This window comes from Spea bombifrons, chromosome 13 (assembly GCF_027358695.1).
Source record: "Spea bombifrons isolate aSpeBom1 chromosome 13, aSpeBom1.2.pri, whole genome shotgun sequence".
Taxonomy (NCBI): Eukaryota; Metazoa; Chordata; class Amphibia; order Anura; family Pelobatidae; genus Spea; species Spea bombifrons.
In genome coordinates, this window is record NC_071099.1 from 25,509,137 (window position 1) to 25,531,078 (window position 21,942).

The following is a 21,942-nucleotide window of genomic DNA, read 5'->3' on the forward strand; positions in this document are numbered from 1 at the left end:
ACCCTATATAGACAAAAGTATTGGGGCACCTGACCATTACACCAACAGGGACTTTTATGACATTGCATTCTAAATACAGTCATTAATATGTAATTGGATGAATTTTTGCCCATTCATCCAGTAGAGCATTTGTGAGGTCAGGCACTGATGTTGGACAAAAAAAGCCTGTCTCGCAATCTCCAATAGGGGTTGAGGCCAGGGCCTTGTGTGGTCAGTCAAGTTCTATTTTGGACCTTGCTTTGTGCACTGGGGCACAGTCATGCTGGAATAAACTTCCCTAAACTGTTCCCACAAATTTGGAAGCATAGCATTGTACCAAAATAGTATGCTGAAGCATTTTCCTCTTCCACCAAACTTTACAGTTGGCACAATTCAGTCAGACAGGTAATGTTCTCCTGACATCCACCAAACCCAGAGTCGCCCATCAGACTGCCAAACAATTTTTCACTGCTCCAGAGTCCAGTTGACGGTTGCTTTCACCACTCGAACCAACGCTTGCCGTTGTAGTTGGTCATGTGAGGCTTGTGTGCAGCAACTCAGCCATGGAAACCAATTCCATGAAGCTCCCATGCCAGTGGAAGTGTGGAACAAGCAGAGCATTGGTGTCGTTTACACACCATGCGCCTCAGGACTCAGTGACCCCACTCTGTGGCTTTACGTGGTCTTCCAATACTTTTGTCCACATAGTGTATTTGATTGAGCTTACATGTGGTCACAAAGAGTAAGCACACTCAGGATTCCTAACAAAGAGACCTATACTAGCATCTCTTTACTCTACAAAGAAGCCTGTTAGGCTTATATATTTTTACCTTAGGCTACTAATGTTTTGTGCCATTTTTTACTGATTTTAAATGATGAATGCCTTCTGACCTTTACTTCTGAATGTCTGGGTCCTATTTTGTATATACATTTGACTGATGGTAGAATTGCTGGTGACCAGACCACCAGGAAAGAGGTCCTCTCCAAACAATAGGTATGTAAGAGGGAGGAGGTTTCTTTTTGTCTTACACATGGAGATCATAATTAAATTATTCTGAAGAAGGGGCTAAGACTGCCAACAGGGATAAAGATTGGGGGAAGATGTTTCAATTTAACAAGGAACATTAAACATCTGTTTATGAAATCAGGTTGTAAAAAAAAAGCATTACTATAATTTGATTTAATTTTAGCCACACTGGAATCAAACACTGATCGCTCCTCTTCAATATTCACCTTTTTGTAAAGTGTATTAATTTGGAGACATACACTGTCACAGATGGTCACTTTGCATCCAAACATATCTGTAAAAATCCTTCTAAATATAATAAGCGAATCATATATACGATTAGATGATTGATATTAGCAGTGAAGGTTATAAGCACAGTCTATCCGTTTATTTTGGAATCTTTCATGATTTGTGCAAAAGCTATCCAGGGGATTAATTCATTGCTTCAGATAACAGTGTAAATTAAGTGATATCTCTGCAGCTGCCACTAGCACAAGGTCCGATAAGTGTGCTTAACAAATAGCTGTCTCATTTTATTTATATATATTTAACATTTTTGTTATACAACTTTAAGTATGCGCCATAAAGCATATAGAATGTCTGTTATATCTATGTACCCAACATGAGGTAGAGGTCCGCAAGACTAAGCACCTATTGTTAGGATCCTTAAAAGAAACTAAATTGTGAAAGATTATATTTGCAGCAATTAATATTGGGAAAAAAATTACATTTTTTTGCTTAGGTCTTCTTCTGAAATTTGTAGTTTTCCCGCCTACATATGGTAGCGCAAAAGTTTTTAGGACCGACAGGGACTCTACTGGCCTAAAAAACTCTCTTAACTAATGCATGAATTATATTTCAACAAATCAGGCCACATACAAAATCCATCAAGATATCTTATGTATGAGATGCACGAAGATATATGATGATACTGCCGACGGCTCCTGAAAAAACAACCCTTGACCTTTTACTACAGATTCCATATTCACATTAAGCAGAGGCGATGTGTACCCTACGGCCAGGTGGGATTTTAATCCATTCTGAAAACAAATTAATACAATCTCCTTCATGAGGTTGTAGGAGTAGATCACGGTGTAAAATTCCCTGGGTAATTAAATAATAATAATAATAATAATAATAATAATAAAATACTGGTGCCCATGGTTTGTCAGGCATGCTAGCCTAAGCCAGGGGAACTTCAGCACGAGAAGACCCATGGTCCTTTACATCTTCCAACAAACACTCCATTAACCATCAACCATTAAAATACCTAGTGATGGGCTTTATCAAAGGAGAGTCCTTTATTCACTACATGTATCTTCTGCTTTTGTACAAGTTTATCATTGTTTGTGATTTTAAATATTATCCTACCGATTAATACTGATTGTAAAGCGTTATAGAATCTGTTGGCGCTATATAAATAAATCGAATGTAATGTAAAAGAAGCAGCGTTTTACATCCCTGCAGTCTTTAGTCTGGATCTTTGTTCTGTAGTCATTCAGAAAGTATGCAATAATTTGCAATATCTTCTGTTATGGATGTGCATCAATTATCTTCAAGGTTACTTGCCTAGCATAGTAAGCACAACTATCACATCTCTGCTGTAAATCAGTGTATGTCACAGGACTCTCAAACTTCCTTGGAATTCAGAAGTTAAAATTTTTTTTCTCTAAGCGGGAAGAGGGGGGGGGTGATAGATCTGTGGTTCCCTGGACTTGATGTGGGGAGAGGGGGTGGGAGCTGTTGGAAGAGCCTTTTGCTTTCCTAATGAAAGAGCACAGAGCCCACTGTAAAAGCTGTAATGTATGCCCTCTGGGGAACATTGGCTCACATCAGCTCTGACCAGCTGCCAAAGTCTGTGCTAATGGGTTAAATGGGATTGAGAAGCTGTGGGTAAGACTCAGAGGAGTAATGCAAAGAGAAGACCCATCTGTCCTCCAAGTCATAAACTGGGGGGAAGGGAGCCGTGTAACAATTAACCTACTCTGGGTATTAAGCTGCATGATTATGCTGCATCTAGTTAGTTATAACTAGTTCTTATTTTCCACCAATCTGAAGGTCTCGGGGGTGCTGCATAGAACTGAGCCTATTACAAGAACAGAGATTTTACTGTTCACACTCCACACTAGTCTTACTATGGAGAGGTCCGCCATCCCATTTGTAACATGATTACAATCCATGAGCCTGAGAGGTACACACCACGTGGTTGTGATGCAGATGGATAATCAGTCATGCTTCCACTACCGTTTTAAAGAGAAAGCATGGTACACAAATTTTACCCCATGAACCCTCTGTGAAGACTGCATTGGCATCTTACATGACAACAGGGGAGCAATGTGTTATTGGGGGTAAATAATCAGGTCTGGGGAACAGGAATATATATATAGTTGCCTCTTGGTTTTTAACACTGTAGTGACCACATCAATGCTGTAGAGTATTGCCAGTGAGGGTGCTGGTCCGCAGGCTTACACTCCATTTGAGGCTGTGTGCATACAAAATGAGCGATGTTAGACAGCCTGGCATGGTACACCCTTCTCTGTGCTGCAGCTGCCGTTCCGCTGTTTGCAGCTGTGATGAGCGAAGCGTTTTAAAATCCATAAAAGATTCAGCGCAGCTCCCGGCTCCAGTTTCATGCAGGGCCATGGATCCATACAAACCAGATAAAAGGCACTTGCTGTAGAAGCAGAAATTGGTCAGGTGCCTTAAAAACATTCCCTTCTCCAGGTGCAGAACAAATTTAATGGGTTCATTAAGGACCCAAGTGGTAACCGCCTGGATGGTTACAAAAAGGCATCCTGTATTAGCCAGGTTCTTGTTCTGGAGCGCGGCTCATTGTTATTACATGCATTGTATTAAACAGAAAAAAATAAACAGGCGGTCACCTCCATTTCACCCTTCATATTCTAATCTCCGCCCTACTAGACTTTTCTCGAGACTTGAGAAAAAGCATTGTAAGTAGAACAAGATTGGTTCCATGCTTGAGAAGACTTTATGGCAGTAGTTCCCACTTTCTGGCTGCTGGAAAAATATGCATTGCCAAGAGGACACTTCTTTCTTCTCCTCCTCCATCGAAGATGCATATATTTTCAATTACTCCCAGAACACATTTTACGCTAAACTAGAAACTGTTCATTATAGGTAAAATCATCAGTTATCATGTTAGCGTTTTTAAATCTGAGAACACAAAGGTAGATTATCTGATTGATCAAACTTTTTGATTACTAGCTATAACTGAGATAATTGGTACATTATGGGACAATATAGAAAGTTCCTCCTGGATCTTATATTTCGATGTTTTACTCTACAATAGTTGCTACGTTGATATATGATTGCAATATTTTCTAATATTTTCCTCTCCCCCCTTTCTACTCTCAAAACTTAAAAACCCGTTATTTAAAAAATAGAAATAGTTTCCATTAAGGTATGTGTGAATCACGCAATCTTGTGGTTTGGAGGAGTAATTTGAAAAAAATATAAAAATATATATATATTAAATAAATATATATTATATATTAAAAAAGGCTCAACCTATAATACATAAAAGACAATAGAAGGCAGTGATCTGGTCAAGTATCGGAAAGCAAGGATTCTTAGCACCATACAGAGTTGCTAAAGCTGTCCGATTCTTTTGGTTCCTTAACCTACCCCATGCAATTTCCTGTTTATGGGTGGGGGCTGGTACAAAAAAAAAAAGAAGAAAAAACGGGAAGAAGCTTTGTGTGCGGAGTCTGCAAAGTCTGAGCCATAAAAGGAGAATCAGCAATGAAGCCTTCAGAGGTAAAAGGGAGAGGCCAGCCTACAGATGGGTCCCCAGTGCTCCGTTTTATAGATCGTCACGCCTATTTCATTTAAAAGGAGAAGCATACATTTTTCATCCTGTCCTGCGTGAAATAGTGCTTTGTAGTAGGAAGATGCAATGGTGTATGTGACCAATGCAGGTTGATGTCACATTCCAGGTATTTGTGAGGGCCATTAAAAACATGACACCCACCAAGTGCAAATATTTGCAGTGACCAAGGAATCGAGACCTGGATGAATGCGGATTCTCTATCAGTCTGATGGAGCCGCAGACATGCTGATCAATATCTGATTTTCTTGTTGCCTGTCATTAGTCATTCTGACCTGAGGTGCTCGGTAAGAGCTGAATTTGCTCCTGCAGAATAAAAAACAGCCCAAAAACGAAACAATGTAAAATCTATCGCCTGCCACGATTTCTCGAGGTCTATGATATTAAACAGCTAGGTTAAGGCGTAGATATAAGCATTATTTAACGTAATGAATAGTCCAACATTTTCCAAGTGAAAAGGGCCTCTGTTATGCTTAGTCTCGCTTTATATGGCAGTGTGTTCGATAGTTATGTTTGGGAAAAAAAAAAACTAAAATGTACTCCAAGTGAAGTATTAGATGTTTAATTGTGCAAACAAATGCTAACATTCCAGCTGTCCGGGGAATGAAAATTCTTGCTTTGCTGGATGCTGGAGATGGGCAAAAAAACTTTGCTGACTCCACATGGCGATAATGTGGAACAGCATTGAGTCTGGACTCTTAAATAAAAACATTTGGCCAATCAGAAAGGTCCTTTACTGTCTGCGAACATTAAACACCAATCAGCTTCTTACACACAAATTTTGAAAGTGACGATCAAAAATTTTCATGCATTAGGCTGACGTCTTCACTGTGGGTGAAATTTAAACTTCATGTCAGCTGCTGGCCTGTGAATGATGCTTACACAAGGAATAAATTGTGGTCCTTTAAACATCTCGAAATATATTTTTTTCACCAGAAAGCACAATTTAGACAGGATCATTCCTCTACAGGAACTTAAGGGCATCATGCCTTGTATCATTCATCATGTAGGCTTAAAAGTCAATTCCTAAGACCAGCCAGCGCTTCAAAGGATAAACATATTAGGGATGCATTTGGTTCCCACCAGCAGTTCCTTGAATGGGTTTGTAAGCCATTTTTGAGTGGTTTATATACAAACTTGGTTGGTTGAGAATCAGGCCCATAATGCAGCTTTACCCACATTGGGTTATGCATCATGGTAAAGGATCACCACCTGCTGGCCACGAGAGCTAATAGCAATGCTCTGCCTAAATTGCAGATATTCGCTTCAAGATGTTCCTTTACACATTCAGCACATCTGTGCCACTCTAAAGGATGATGCAAACCACAAGATTCCACTAGAAGAGACAAGTCGGAAAGAGTGGAGATTAACCATTCTGTTGCCTGTGAATAGGCCAGATAGTAGCCGCTACCTGTATGATTAGCACCTTGCAGGAAGCTTGGGAGCCCTGTGGATTATTCTGCAACGCCATGTGGTTTTCCTCTCTTCTGAAGCCGGTAATCTCTGCTTGTGCTGTCGTCTGTGATAATCGAAGCTGTCACAGAACAAAAGAGCTTCCTTTCCTTTGGGGACTATTGCCCGCCTTGTAAGCTCTGAATGCTACAAGCCACTCTTATTTATCTTTAAGGGAGTGGGCAATAGTGTTTTGGAAATCTTGGCCAACATGGTATCTTGGACAACTGCTGCCCTCTGGTGGCTGTTCCCAGTTCTGCAAACTTTGCTTTCTCCTAAACCATATCCCTCGTTAATCCGATAAAAGTTTTTCTTCTGCACTTAAGAGTCAGGCAATAGTAACATAGTTCCAGATATTGCTTTGCAATATACACTGAAATAAAATATAGTTCACTTCATTTTAATATCTATGGAATTCTGCGTTACATATTTGTTGCATAAACCAAATCTGGAATTGTCTTTATATGTAGGACAACAGTATTGGGCTAGTGATTTTACAGCCTTGCAATGTAAAGCTACAGTAAAATAAACCCAAGCCCATAAAGAAGTGACAAAGCTCAGATCTTTTCCAAGTCACCATAAAAACATTGTGCTCACACTTTTCAGGCTGCTGATGAGGATCAAAGTTGGTTAGATGCTTGTTAAAATAGATGCCAAACATAAATCTTTGCAAATACGGCCAGACCATTAACAATGAAATACTGCTTTCAACTTGGCTAAGGGATGATGCGGGGACAGCGTTCTACTTCTCTAGATTCTAGAATAGGCTTTTTCTTAGGTGGCTCAGTCTAGAAGAAGTGTGAATGAGGTTTGATGGTCTACTCGCTGGCTCAGTAGAGGTTAAACCCAGTGTGTTTTGTATTAGTGGTGTGTGTTTGTATCTCTCTTCTGGCTGAAATCCAATTAGGTTATCCCTGCAGGGCGGCTGCACAAGACCCAAATCTGTCAGCTCGGAGAGGCCAATTGGACCATGTAACCCAAGAGAGCGGCCTCTATGGGGCATGTAGGCAACAGAGTGTCAAATGCTAACCGACAGAACGGCATCCTCCTCCCAAAACCACAATACTCAGCGGGATCCAGAGCAACTCCATATTCCCACTTGCCTTCTGAATACAATTCCATTCTGCACATCGCATTCTGAATATGATTCTTCAATTCAATCTACCTCTCCCTGCTGAGTAACAACAAATACCTGGGGCTGCTCTTAACGCAGTTATACACCGCTCCAAAAACCCACCGGCGCCTCCTTTTAATAAGACTCTGTTTTCTTTCTAATGCTCACTACCCTCATTGTCTATTCCAAAAGACATCTGCTCCAGTAAGTTCCTTTTTCGGTGGCCGTTGCGAGATGCAAAACCCCTTAATGAGCCAATGTGAGAGCCCTCCAAAGCCAAACAAATTTATGCTTTTCTAGGACTTTTAAATTCATGGGATCCAGGCACATTAAGCTCCTGAAATGCACATCTTTTCCTCAGCTCGGAAATGGTTTTAAAAAACCGGCGTTAAAAACAATATGTTAGCATGACTGTCCGATAAAAACAAGTCATTAGATTTAAGTGTAGTCTGGTCTAATAAAATGAAAGTATACCATAACACAGCGTAGTCTTCCAATTACCTTCTGCATCCAAAATCCATTTCCAACCTACGCTACGGGCATATTCACTAAAAGTAAGTTTGCAGGAACGTTTAAACTAAACAAGTTCACTGTGCTGCATTGGTCTCCTGCAAGGATGAACAAGGACAATGCATAATTTACAGTATAAATGCATAGTTAAATCACCAGGATGACATCCAAGTTCAGACCTACGTTGTATAAGAATTTTGCCAGGACTGGCCTTTAATAATGCATGGCAGAGCTTGTGAGTTGAAATGTCCAACTGCAAATGAATACACGTTAATAGAGTCTCTCCAATTAACCTGCAATAAAACCTTTTCTATCGGTGTGCAAAGTGGCACATATCTTACTGAAATCCTCACTATATACCCTTATATATCCCCCACAACACTCATCGGAGCACCCAAGCTGTTACTAAGGTCCCATGGGGTATTCTTCTCTGCTCAGAACAATGTAACTAAACATTAAACAATACAAAGCAATGTAGTAGAATTCTAAGACCTTTACTAAAGTGTGGATGTTATAAGCTGCAGCAAGAAGGGTTTTTTCCTTAACAGTGGCCTCTGTTCATTTCTATGTACTTAAAAACCCCGTTGTGAACTGCTTTGGAACCTGCTACAAAGGCAAAATGTAATAACAAAGTGCACTGGAGGTAAGTGTATAATACGGATATCTGTCGACACACTATAAAGCCGTTCAGACACTTTAGAATTTCATTAGCCTCCACCCCGCACACCTGTATAAGTGAACAAAGAATAAACTATTCACTCCAACTGTCTGGACAATCTTGTTTGTAAAGTTTTGTAGGAGTCTGAAGTATAAATCAAGGTATTTGGTTGTTTGTTATACAATCTAAAGAAGGAACACAATGCAGACATCCATACACTTTGTATTGCATTGTATCATTAAACCGCAACGCGAGTTGAGGGGTGCAGTCAGGAAAGGGGAACTTGTATTCCCAGCTTTTAGTATAACTTGAGTCGTTCATCAAAACTACATGATGTGATGTCTTGATTTGCTATCAGATATTTAGTGTAAACGCTAGCAGCTTAACCTTCGATAAACGGGGAGGGATAACCATGCAGATCCGGAGAACAGAATGTTAAAGATGCGGCTCTAAACAAAATCCACCGATTCTGCTTTCTAATATCTTAAGTAAAAAAAAATATGTATGAGGCAAACTTTTATGCGATTGAAAACACATATGGTAGATTTCTATAACATATATTACTTATTTGAATCTATACACCATTACATATGTTTATTGTGTGTACTTTATTACATATGTTTATTGCTAACTGTATATTTTATATGTATAAATGTCTTCATGCTATCTTCACAGACAAATCCCTTTAACCCCAAAAAGGCTCTTTCGTAAAAGACGTTTCCATGCTCTATACAGGGAGGTTCACGGCTTACTAGTCATGGGGAAAAACTCTCTTCCCCACTCCTTAGAGGTGTATCATTATTATTTACTTTATGTTTAGTTTGGTATTTGTGTATTATCGTTACCCTCTCAACCACTTAACGTTAGCACAATGTACTCTTGCTCCACAAGACCCCAACCATTAATCCCCCCTCCACGTACTCCTATATTAATCCACAGTGTGAGAGGACAAGCTGCTGATGCTGAACAGATTGCGGCGGGTCACGAATCCCATCACGTTCAACCAGACAACTGCATCTTTACTAAGAAGGGAAACAGTGCTTCTTCCTTCCAAACTTAAATTACCATTATTAATATATAAGCGGAAGAAAATGGTTCTGCATTGATAAAGGATTCCCCTTTCTACGAATCCAAACTTGAGTATAATCATTAATGTCAATGGAAAGCACTTACTAAGAGTCAAAAATGCAATCGCTGGTAAGTAATAATTTAGCTGGAAACGATCAGTTTTCCAGGTGCTCAGGCTTATTACATTGAAACGTGTTAGCCGCCAAAGCTCAAAGACGCAACGGCAACAACTAAACAAATAAAACCACTAAACAAACAAAACAAGTAACTCTGGCTCAACGAAGCCTTGGCTTTAAAGACAAATGAAAATGAAGCTAAGAACAGTGCTGATCCAGATGACCAGACTAGTGGACTTTTCCACATACATCTTTCTTTCGATAGGAGAGGTAATATTTGGTCACACTATGTTTGAGGGTGACAGTTTGTATGACGCTGATACCGGCAAAATTTGAAGATGGAGTGCGTTAGATAAAATCGTTGGTGGTATAATGGTGAGCATAGCTGCCTTCCAAGCAGACCGGTCGATGCTCTATCACTTGTTAATAAATTCTCTAGATTGTAAGCTCTTTTATAGCAGAGCCCTCCTTACCTGTTGTTTCTGTAAGTCAAATTGTTATGTTACATACTAGTTGCCACTTTTCACAGCTGTGAAATATGATGGCGTTATATAAAACAATAAATAAAAATAATAATAATTCAAGCACAAGAGCAAAGCTATCCTGAACATAAGACAAGATCAAGAATCAAGTAATGTTTTACAGTTTTAGAAGGTTTGAACTTGATGGACTTAGGTCTTTCTTCAACATTATGTACTATGTAACTATGTAACAACAGGAAAACATGGCCACATTCAAAGGCATGAAGGGTTCTTACATGCAATTAATCTTCTGACAGCTAGAATAGGCTCTCCAGCATTGCAGTAGTAACGTTGTGAAGGACAATTATAACCCCCTTTCCTTAGTGACCCTGCAATGAATGACATGTCCTATCAACATTTAGGAACAATAATATTCTGCTTCCTGTTTTCTGAGGATATCCGTGTTCAGCAGCAGTCGCAGCGTCCGTCGAAAGAAACATCCTAGGATTTTACTGCTTTACCAACCAGCACTCAACGCGTTTGGTGTGACCGCATTTTGTTTGCCAGCGAGACACAGGAATAGAGAGCTTTGCCTGGACCTAATGGCTGATTGGGTTAGCTAAAGCTCTACTGTGCTACTGTTTCAATAATTGATAAGCCGTCGGTGCATTTGTGAAGCTGCCTGCAAGCTACCAGTCCATTAGTTTAAATCCATAACTGCAGACACTAACCACAGAACAAAAGGGTCTACAGCTCCTACATTAACACTGTCACCCGGTGAGCTTCAACCATTAGGCTGCTGGCTTTGGCCTCTCATGTACACTCTGGGGAGAAACTACTTTGTACAGATCCACAGAATACAGCCAGCCTGTTGCTGTTAGAAGTAAAGTAAATTGGGGCTTTATTCAACCTACTGGGCATAATGACAATTTACATCAGGACTGTTTATGGTCAGGAACAATAGGGGTTATGCTTAAAGTGCAAAAGGGAGCAATCAATGGGAATGTTCCATCAGTCGCTATGGTGACTGCACTCCTCTGCAGTAGAATCCCTCCTCACCTACGATTCTAGTTAACGCAGGGGGTGAGGGCAGGACAAAAATCGAAGAGCCAGAGAACTATGCTTCCTGAAAGTCTTACCTATGGGTCCTATTTTATCTTTTTCTATAGAAATGTACGGACGTACCTATTTCCTCGTTTGTGTTTGGCTCCTAAATACATCTTCGTGGCTCCTAACCTCTGCCCAAATTGCACAAGCCCTGGTGGGAAGACATATAAAAGTGTTTTACGGTAATGTAAATATGGCAGACGTCAAATATCGATACAATAATTAGAGTGGGGGAAAAGCCTGGCAATGACTTAAGAAATCGTTTATATTACCTACTGCCAAGAGGTTAAGTTTTCATTTACTAGAATTCGACCCCAAAACCACTTATTAAAAATATCCTCATTTGGGGCAAGGCCAGCCCTTGCATTTAGGCAAACGGTAAAGGTACCCAGGGGGCACAGACGTGAGTGAGCCGGCCAATGGTGATGCATAAAACATAAACTAAACTCAATGGCCATTATGAATTAAACTCCATGAACATTAGTTCTTCATTTGCATATCCAGATTTCACATGTGAAGTATAACTGTGTTAATGGCTTATCGTGAAGCGCGAGCTCTTAAGCTTTGGAATCCCTTAATGTCTAGAAACAAACCAGCAGGACACTTCTCCTAAGGCAGTCTGCCATAAAATAAGAACCAACAGCGAATATATAAATAAAATATAAATAAAGTTTTTCGTGCTGAGGCCATCCAACTGTAAATGCTACATTCGTATATCCCTTTCCGCACCCTGTTTGCTATGCAGGAGATACGTTCAGCCAAAGTTATCTCCTGGCACGTGATATACTTACTTCCAGTCAGCTCCAAACGCTTTGAGAATGGGGTCTAATGTGATCCCACGAGAAAAGCTCTTCAAGCAGCCAATCAGTGGCGCAGAGAGAGAGAGAGAAAGGGCTGTGAACTGCAGCTTCTCCCTAAGGTAAGCTTAGGTGTCACTGTTTATACTGCTGGATGATATGCGGCATGAAACAATCAAATACCTTTGATTGTAAAAGTTCCTTACATTACACCCAAGCCTCTGACCCTCTAGAAAATGACCTCTTGTACTAACTTTCCACCTCTTTTATAAACTTCCTCCCTGTCCTTTGTTAAATCCCATTATGTATTTAAATCCCATCACCATCTTCAGAACTGTCCACAACATGCAAGGTCTAAAACCCATCTGTTTACTAGATTAGGGCTTGAAGATGAATTTAATATAGTATAGAAACAACATATTTTACAAACAACAGATTAGTTATTCATCATCATGATGCCGACAGCCTAAAGCCATTTGCTTTCTTGATAAACATGAATTTTAACTAATAATCATATGGTAAAAACATGAACATAAAACACGTGATGATGTATGCCTGCCATCGCTTTTTATAGCTGAGGTGTCGTGTAAGCAGCAGAATACGCTCTAAAACGTGTCATTTTTAAAACCAAAGAAGACAATTCATCCACAACTACGGGTTTGACGTTCTTATCTTGATGGTTATTGTTACACATATAAGTAAGGTGTCAGTACAGATTCTTATTACTTGAAATTACATTGTTTTATTTGAAATTAAAGAGACATTCTATTAGCCAAGTTTGCAAAAAAAAATATTGCATTTTAAAATAAGTGAGACGTAAAAAGGTGCTTTGAAAGAGATTTCTTTCGAAAACATAACTGTGTAATATGGGAAGTGTGCAAAGAAAAAACACTAAGCGAAACAATCTCCAACCAGGAGAAGTCATCTGTGGACGCAGATCTCTTTGGGGTAAATGGTGCATTATGGATCGGGGCATTGCCTCGCCACCGTAAAATTCTATAATCAACGAGCTCTGGATTGCACATGGAAAACAGCACTTGTGACATTCACTGTCAGTGGAGCTACACCCAAGATGTCTTTTGTCCTAGAGGTTTACATTATCAGGATTATCAGATTTGCTACGACCATCGGGTATTCCTGTTAATTGGAGCACACAGTAACTTTGTATTCCATAATGGATATTGTCAAAGTAGACTTTCACACAAAGTCTACTTGCAAAGTCTACACAACACACCAAAACCAGATTTCTATGTTTTGCTTGTGGGTGATATTGATGGAATATAAAGTTATGTGATGTCTGATAAGTGTCTTCCATGCGCATTGTATAACACCTCAAGCTTGTTCTTCTGTAGCTATGAGTGTTGCATTTTGTATTTACATGAGATATACTCCATCTACAATGCCTTTGTTTGATAGCACAGGTAACCTTTCTGCTGTTGCTCTCTACGGGGGCCGTGCATTCCCATGGGCAGTACAGGGTATCGTGCTGTAGTACCCAACACACCTCACCTTTCAATGTGAAAGGATAATTTAGGGTTTGGGGTATACAATCTTTTAAATGAACCAGTCAAGACAGTAGCGGGGTCAGGTTTATTGAGACAAAAAAAAAATTAAAAACAAAAATAAAGTGTTCTCAAGGGCAACTTATCATCTAAATATGCACCTGACAAATCCAAACTGTTTTTTTCCTGATGATTTACTAAATAAAATGTAGCAAAATGTGTAGGCAATTTTCCATGTTCTCATTACCTGTTTCTACCACGAGGGGGCAGGCTCACTTTAGCTTCTGCATGCATTTTTGATGTCTAGCCTCATCCAAGCTTTTGGTCCTGATATATCTCCAGAAAGAAAAGTGTTCGTCTCCTCCGAGGAGCAGACAGCATCACTCAAGCTTGAGTTAGATGAAAGGGAGCCCCGGATGACGCAATGCTCTGTAGGTGTCCAGAAGTCTGTGCAGAATCGTGTCTAAGTTAAGTTCCTTCTGCACACAGAGTCTGTCCCGCAATGCTTGTACCTCTTTTAACAATGACTAGAGAGAAATAATTAAGATGTGTCACTGACCCCATGCAACTTACGGTCCGTTTAAACGTCACTAGTCATACGAGTCATTCCTTTTACCAAGGAACTGCAAACTCCCCCTGTACAGAACCAGTGGCTTTTCAACCAACTACATTTAAAAAAAGAAGTGGAAGAATAATAAGGATGTGATAACATGTATCTAGAGAAAGAGAGACATCCACAAATAAAGTAAAATATAGTTTATCTGCTTTCTTTTAGTTACTGTTGGCCCAAGACATTTTTTAAACATTGAATTTGGGTAAACTACTAATATTTGCTAGTTTGTCCTATTATAAGTACTAATGTATGCACAAACTTTTAATATGAAATATTATACTTTTGAATACTGCAGACATATTTTTTTGTCTGTTATGCCATTGCATTTAAAGTTATTGGGTTCATGTTTTTTTGTATATATGAATACCTATGAAATTAGAATGTTACAATGTCTATCAAATAAATATATAGTGTAAGCAGATTGTGGCACCCAAATGTTACTATTAACTTCACTATGTCGTGCAGAAAAAGTGTAACTCACCCTGAGACTTATACGATGCACTACAGCAAGAGAAAAGTAAATGTTACTGGAACAACAGAACTGTCCTGGCACTTACCTTTCGGGCAATAAATTGCTCTTGGATGTTTCTGAGTTTCAGTTCAGGGACGTTGCCATCATTCCTTTTATGTTGCAGGACAAGAGTCTGGAGAAAAAGGAGAACATTCAAGAAAAGACCAAACTTTTGAACAGTAGTTTGTGTGTATATATATATATATATATATATATATATATATATAACAATATATTGTTTAAAAAAAAGATGCTGTAGTTGAGCACAAACAAGCAAGAACAATAAATCACCCAGATTTTAACTGCAGGATGATTAATCTGAAGCCAATTATGATGTCACATAAATGGTGACAGTAAAAATATTTTTACATAACCGAACAGTTATTGGCAGGCAACATGGAAGAAATTGAAAAGCTCCTATTTATTCCACAGCCTGTACCTTCAGGCGTCTGATCACTGCCATGTGCAAACAAGCTAAGGCATCCAGGTGAGGGCTTGTGATTTCAATATCAATGGCAGGAATGGTTTCTGGAAGATCTCCCACAGACACCTGAAAAAGAGAAAAAAGGCCCATGAATTCCTACGCAGTTTGTGAGCCTGTTGCGTGCATTGCGTTGCATACATTGGTGGGATGTTCATGCATAAACAAAGATCTTAATTATATTAAATTACCTTTCTAACACGTAAACCAAGAGCTCTTCCGTCTGGGGTAACACCGTGCACTTCCTCCTGATTCTCTGTACCTGTCCATCGTTCCGGGAATAGCCAGCGGAGCACAGCACAGCAGACAGAGACTCCTGGAGCTAATATATAAACATGAGAAATGAAGGAGTCCATCGCTGGCTCTGAGTGTTCGTGATTCATCTGAGAAGAACAGACATTTACCTGACTTTTCATTCTGTAAGGCCTGGCTTATCAGAAGGGATGATACTCGCACTGTGGCTTTTAATTGTGCTGCATAATTAACTCTCAGGCTGCAAATATCCTCCGGTAGATGGTTCCATTTCTTGATACCACCTTTACCTCTTGGGGATGAGAGCAAAAAGGACTCCACGGGATCCCACGATAACACCTGGGGAGCGGCCGGAGTGAAAGGAAGGCCAGCCTTGGGGTTTACCTGAACGCAGTGCAGAAAGTCAATAATAAGTTCTTGTAGAGGTAAGCAAATTCCCTGTTTGTGGGGAACAAATGGGTCTGCGTTGTTATCAGAGTTTCCGAGGCCTGTTGTAATATTCCTAAAACTGTAAAACAATGTGCATGAGACTTTTATAGGGAACCGAAGCTTTTCACAGCTGTCTGCGGGTAGAGGGAAGCATAGTTCTGTTGTCTCTCCTGGAGGAAGTCTTCTGATAGGGAAGGAATATGAAATACTAGAGTCAGAGCCCTCGGAACATAAGTAAACACACAGTATCCATCCTCTGTCCAGGACACAGTCTGAGTTGTTTTTCAAGATACAAGATGCCATAAAACGTTTCTGTTGCAAGATGCTGGTCTGCGACACCTTAATCTCACAGTGGACAGGTGGCTCTGCCAGGTGACTCGACAACACCACGCGGCTCAGTGTCATCACTTGGTTAAGAGTCAATAGCGAGGTGGTCTTCTGATCAAGGACGGTCCTTAGCTTAGAAACCCTGAGGAGGAAAAACAACACTTACATATTTATCATATATATTTATGTATATTATATCTGTTTTTTTTAGGGCAAGCGAATCATGAAATTATAATGTAATATAATAGAGAAAAATAAAATAAAAATCACAGTACCCACCTAAATTATCTCTTTCTTATGGTGACCATTTGAACAGGCAGTGTAGAGTGTGCAAGTTAGTGTAGAGTTATGCTGTTATAATTGTAGAAACATTACCACAATAAGATTCTAAACAAGTTACGGTGCCTAAAATATTTGTCTTGTGTGTTACGGTGAAGGTAAAATACTAATTTAACAATACCATGAACACAAATTTGTCTTATATTCTGATTGTTAATTTTGGATACAGAAGAGGATCCTGCTCTTGTGAGCTTTCAATCTATCACAGCACCAATGCCTTGCTCACCTGTCTGATATTGTGCCAATCCCAGACAACAAAGTTTTGATCCTTTTGCCCATATTGGTACACAAAACTCCAACTTGTGCCCCTTTTTCTCTCTGACACAGTTTACAAAGCATGAGTCGTCCTCTGTTAGAAAGGGCCAGAAGTTCGATATCACCTGCAATTTAACATAAACACTGATGGTATATGACTTGAAGACTTAAAGTATAAAATACAATATATAATATATAATTTATTTCACAGTGCTGGGTAAGCACCAATGTCTAGTCCATCAGTAGGTGGCAATGCCGACTGCCATAATTAAGATTATCACCAAGTGTCTTACAAACATATAAAAGAAAAGGGTCAAGTAGAGGGAAGAGAAGTTGGAAATGAAGAAAGAACGAAAGAGAATGAATAGGAAGTTAGACAAAAAATATACAGACATATTAATACATACACTCTTTGTTTGTGGAACACAAAAGTACATGTACGGCTCACCTTGTGTGGAAACCAGTGATACTGCCACCACCAGAGTGATATTGTGACTTGTAGAAGGCAGTATGGGATTTTGTGGAGTCCTTGAGGCAACTTCCTTCTGTGCTGGAGGGACAGCGACAGACAGGAGGTCAGTGCAGGTGCTGTAATAAATACAGGAGCTGGCAGAAGCAGCACACGACACAGGGGCCTGCAGATGATATTCTCTGAACTCGTAGGCAGAACCCTGTGTATTGGCCAAATGCGTTATGGTCACTAAGAGTCCTCCTCGTCCGATAAACAGTATGCAGTCAGAGGCCAAACGTTCAGCACTCTCAGCCGAATGAGCAGTATTGCTGGATTGAAATTCTGCTTTTGTTGCTCCAATGAAAACTACAGGCTGCTCGAGATGATACAGGACTTTTACGGGTACTAGAGGTTGTTCCTGGTTTACAGGTCTGGAAAATCCAGCAGCATTTAAAGGAAAGCATGCAACTTGGCCATCGGGAAAACCACAGAAAATAATAGGGCAACTGAGCAGCGTGCAGTCAACGCCAAACAAGCTGGTGAATAGGGAAGCTTCTAATGCTAGGTGACACGGATCACAACTCGGTTCCTTCTCTTTCCATAGACAAACACAACATAGCACTGGCTGTAAAAAAGCATGTTCCATTCCCTTAATGTCTCCCGGTGAAGGTCTGAATGATAATTCGATTTCTCGCAGTGGAGCCATTGAAGGGGGCTTGCCATTCATGGGCCTCAGTTTGATACCCCATTTGTCTGGATACTTAGATACAGTAACTAAAACATCATGGGCCACAGCAATGGAGCAAACAGAGGGGTCGTACAAACAGCAAGATTCTGGTCCAACAGAGACGACATTCATCCTTCCTGCACTTGAAGAAGAGCCTGGTTCCTTCAAACACCTTAGTGCAAAACAAGATTGATGTTACTTAATACAATTTTAGCAATTTACCAGTTTAATATTTTTTTTAATAACACATCTTATCCTTCATATTCATTATCATAATAGACCATTCTCTTAATGTATGTTGATTATTATAAAATTGTTTTAGGTGGCAGAGCCACTTAAAAAGGGTAAACTAGGACGAATGGGGTGTTTGAGAGTTTAACTAATGTCATTTAAACCTTAATACAAAAAAACATGGGATCCTCACCTTCCTTGTTTATCCAGTTCCAGCAGATATATTCCATTTTTGGCACACAGGACATAGAGCTGTTGTGTAGATGAGACCAATTCAATTTGACAGACTTTGGCAGGAAACAAAAAAGCAGCCTGAAAATAGAAATAAATAATATGTATCATCCTAATAATATTAATTACAATTTACAAATTACAATTTTGGAATGTTATAAAGTAATTACTGGATATTTAAGAATGTATAGTGTTTTCATTACAAGTATATTACTAAAGAACTATTCAAATTATTTTATAGATGGTATTTAAACTCAGAAAAATTAGGTTGGATATATTGGAACAGTTCAGGGCTACGCTGAAGATGTTTAGACCAGGTTGGCTTCTTTAAATTTATCTGGTGGGAATTTATGGTTATAAAACCTTTACGGTTAGAAATTTCACTGAGGTTGACCTGAAACCGTTCTTCTTCGCTTGAATTTTCCTTCTCCATGTACTTCTTGTGGTTTTGGCGTTTACCAATTCAATCAAGTAGGCAGGAGATAGAACCACAAATTGAGTTTCAGTCTCAAATGGAGAGAGGTTATTACTTGGACAATATGGGTACCTATGGGTGGAAAGTGTTATGTGATATAAGAGTAGTAAGAGAATGAACATGTCTCACCACTGTAAGTTTCTTCTTTGTATCATATCTGTAGACAAACTTGGAGCCAGTGGTCACGTAGAAGGTTTGTCTCCCAGAGATCACCTGTGCTTTACTCGTGGACAGATCTGCAGCTGGACAGTGGAACCCAGCAAGGTACTGGACCGAAGACATGGCAAAGGCTGCCAGGTGTCAATTCTGTATGAATCTCTGCGAAAAAAAAGAAGTGGAACTCTGTCACGAACAGCATTCAACAACCTTCAATCCACCAATAATCACCGATAGGCATATGGCTCCTGAATCAGGGACTGATTAAGGTAGTCACAGCATGAAAATAGGCAGCAGGAAAAATAGGCAGACTAGATGGACCCAAAGGGTCACCTAACGGGTCTCCTCTGTGTATCCTATGATTTATAAGTATCTCAGGTCTGACAAAAATAAATGCTAGCTGAGTCATGGAGTTGTAGTTTTAGTAAATTATGCTGATAAATCTGTGCAATTACCCTGTATATGGACAGTTCTCAGAAGTGTCCACAGAAAAAGATAGGCAATTATATAGAATTATATAGAAACTATATTTGGGCACTATTTAATTTCAGAAAACAATGCACAGCCGTACATACTGTATATTAGTAATGTCTGCTAGATTAAGCACCGAGGGTGAAGGGTCCTAATCTCCTAACACAGGGGTCCCCAACCACCGGTCCGTGGCCTATGAGCAACTGGGCCTCATGGCAATTCCGGGCGGGTGTTTATCTTTTTAATTTAGCCCTGCTGCGGGCAAACAGCAGGGTGAGAATCCAGATCGCCCGCAGCGCTGCAGGGGACCTAGATGCCCCTCTCCGGCAGCCATGGACGTCTGTGTGATGAAGACAACCTCGCTGCGGCCGGCACTTCCGCTGGGCTTCTATGAAGGAGCGCCGGCGTTACATGAGCTTCCAGTGCTCCACCATAGAAGCCCCGGCAGCGTATAGCACAGACTTCCCCGGGCTGCCAGACATGAGGATGCCCCTGCAGGGGACCTGTATCCTCCTCTCTTGCAGCCGGGGAAGGTCTGCGCGGTGTGCGTAGACAACCTCTGCTGCCGGGGCTTCTGTAACGGAGCACCGGCATAGAAGCCCCGGTGGATGTGACGGTGTAGAATAGGACGGTGCTTGCGTGATTCTGAGTATCTGCCCCTTCACCTGAGATTGGGGCAAAAACCCTGAGACTTCCCAAGTATAGTAAAGCCCCATCCACACCCCTTAATGCAGAAGTGCCCCCCTTTGGTCATTTAACCTTTGCAGTGCATATACTATTGTAAAAGTATGTTTTATCTAGTATTTCCACTGTGCAGTTATGCTGTGGACTTCCATACCAAAGTGCTAAGCGTCATGGCGGTTGTAGTCCACAGTTACTAGAGGTACCACAGGTTGCCCTCGCATGCTGTTACTTCTACCGCTGTCAGCGTAACACACACTTTATTCAGTAGCGAACCGCCACTGTACTCCGCCACTGCACATGCCAGCGCCTTTATAACAAGGGAATTAGCCAATACTATTAACCCTTTAAGGAAACGTTCGGTGTAAAATGCCCCTTTCCCGCTCTCCCAGGCCCCGTTACCATGGCAGCTTCTGCTAATTCCTCGCGCCGCTAAGCACCAGCAGAAGCCAAGGACCACGTGAGCTACGCGGCCCAATCGTGTAGCGCACACGATTCTCGCCGTTCATTGGCTTCTCAGAGCTGCTCAACCCGGAAGTTGGGAGCTTATGGTTGGCACATGTCACTAAAGTAAGTAGTGATCTGACGTCCGTGTGTTGTGGTTCTTCTGTTAATTGTCCTCAATAATTGTGAAAGTGATGGGAGGATCAAGCTGGATCTGAGCCTAATTATATATTTACACTGTATTAAGGTGTTAATAACAAAAAAAAAGAATGAATTGCACAAATATACTTTTATTTGGCATGTAAAATGCAGTGAACACATGATCATAGTCACTATTGTCAGATATGGCTTGTGTTATGTATGAACAGTGTAATCAGAAAGAATACTACAATAATATGAGCTTATATAAAACATTGCTTATTATTAGTTATTATTAGATTTATAAAGCACCTTCATACTCCACAGCGTTGCACAAATGGTAATATAAAACTTATAGCAGAGCTTATACATCAGATCTATGTAAGCAGTATGGACTATAGTTAAAAAGAGCAAAATGATACATTTGTTTGCTCAGAATTGCTTTATTTATATCAACGACCTTAACCCAAAAGAAATTAGAAGGTGAGAACACAGAAATATAAAATCATGGGAAACATGTCAATTGTGGGAATGTTTTTGTGATGCAGCCACTTCTTTTTCCATTAAAGTGTTAAATCAGCTTAAATCATAAACCAATATTGTTTCTGGTTGCTAAGCAAGGCTTAGAAAACACACAGATCCAGTGAAAATGAGGTTTTGAAACTATATTGTTGAGTCACGATGAATATCATGTTGGTCGTTGTATACACTGTGTTAAGTTACTACACTGTTATGTGGCTACACTATATGGACAAAAGTTTTGGGACATCTGACCATTACACCAACAGGGACCTTTATGATATCACATTCTGAATACATAGACATTAAAATGTAGTTGGTCCCCCATTTACAGCTATAACGGCTTCCACTCTTCTTGGAAGGCTGTGTTTTGCCCATTCATCCAGTAGAGCATTTGTGAGGTCAGACACTGATGATGGACGAGACGCTCAGCTCACATTCTTTGTTCCAGTTCTTCACAAAGGGTGTTCGATGGGGTTGAGGTCATATTTAGAACGTCATAAATGTCCTTGTTGGTGTAATATCCCAATACTTTTGTGCATTTTAAGCTGCTCTTTGTCATATTAACAATATATTTCATTATCTTGCCAATGC

The 21,942-nt window shown here is 40.1% G+C and overlaps 1 protein-coding gene and 1 long non-coding RNA gene across 2 annotated transcripts; both read right to left on the reverse strand.

Moving 5' to 3' along the window:
• Positions 1-13,677: 13,677 nt before the first annotated feature.
• On the reverse strand, positions 13,678-20,706 carry FAAP100 (FA core complex associated protein 100). The gene is made up of 10 exons (XM_053452810.1): positions 20,650-20,706; positions 19,069-19,257; positions 18,427-18,545; positions 17,273-18,174; positions 16,796-16,949; positions 15,627-16,372; positions 15,414-15,538; positions 15,181-15,291; positions 14,788-14,874; positions 13,678-14,144 (listed from the first exon to the last, which is right to left on the reverse strand). The coding sequence occupies exons 2-10, from the start codon at positions 19,219-19,221 to the stop codon at positions 14,013-14,015; spliced, it is 2,529 nt and encodes an 842-aa protein (XP_053308785.1). The 5' UTR covers positions 19,222-19,257; positions 20,650-20,706; the 3' UTR covers positions 13,678-14,012.
• A 259-nt stretch (positions 20,707-20,965) lies between these two features.
• Positions 20,966-21,715, reverse strand: LOC128471590 (uncharacterized). Its single transcript, XR_008346114.1, has 2 exons — positions 21,597-21,715; positions 20,966-21,260 (listed from the first exon to the last, which is right to left on the reverse strand). It is a non-coding gene; the product is annotated as an uncharacterized LOC128471590 (long non-coding RNA).
• Between the last annotated feature and the right edge of the window lie 227 nt (positions 21,716-21,942).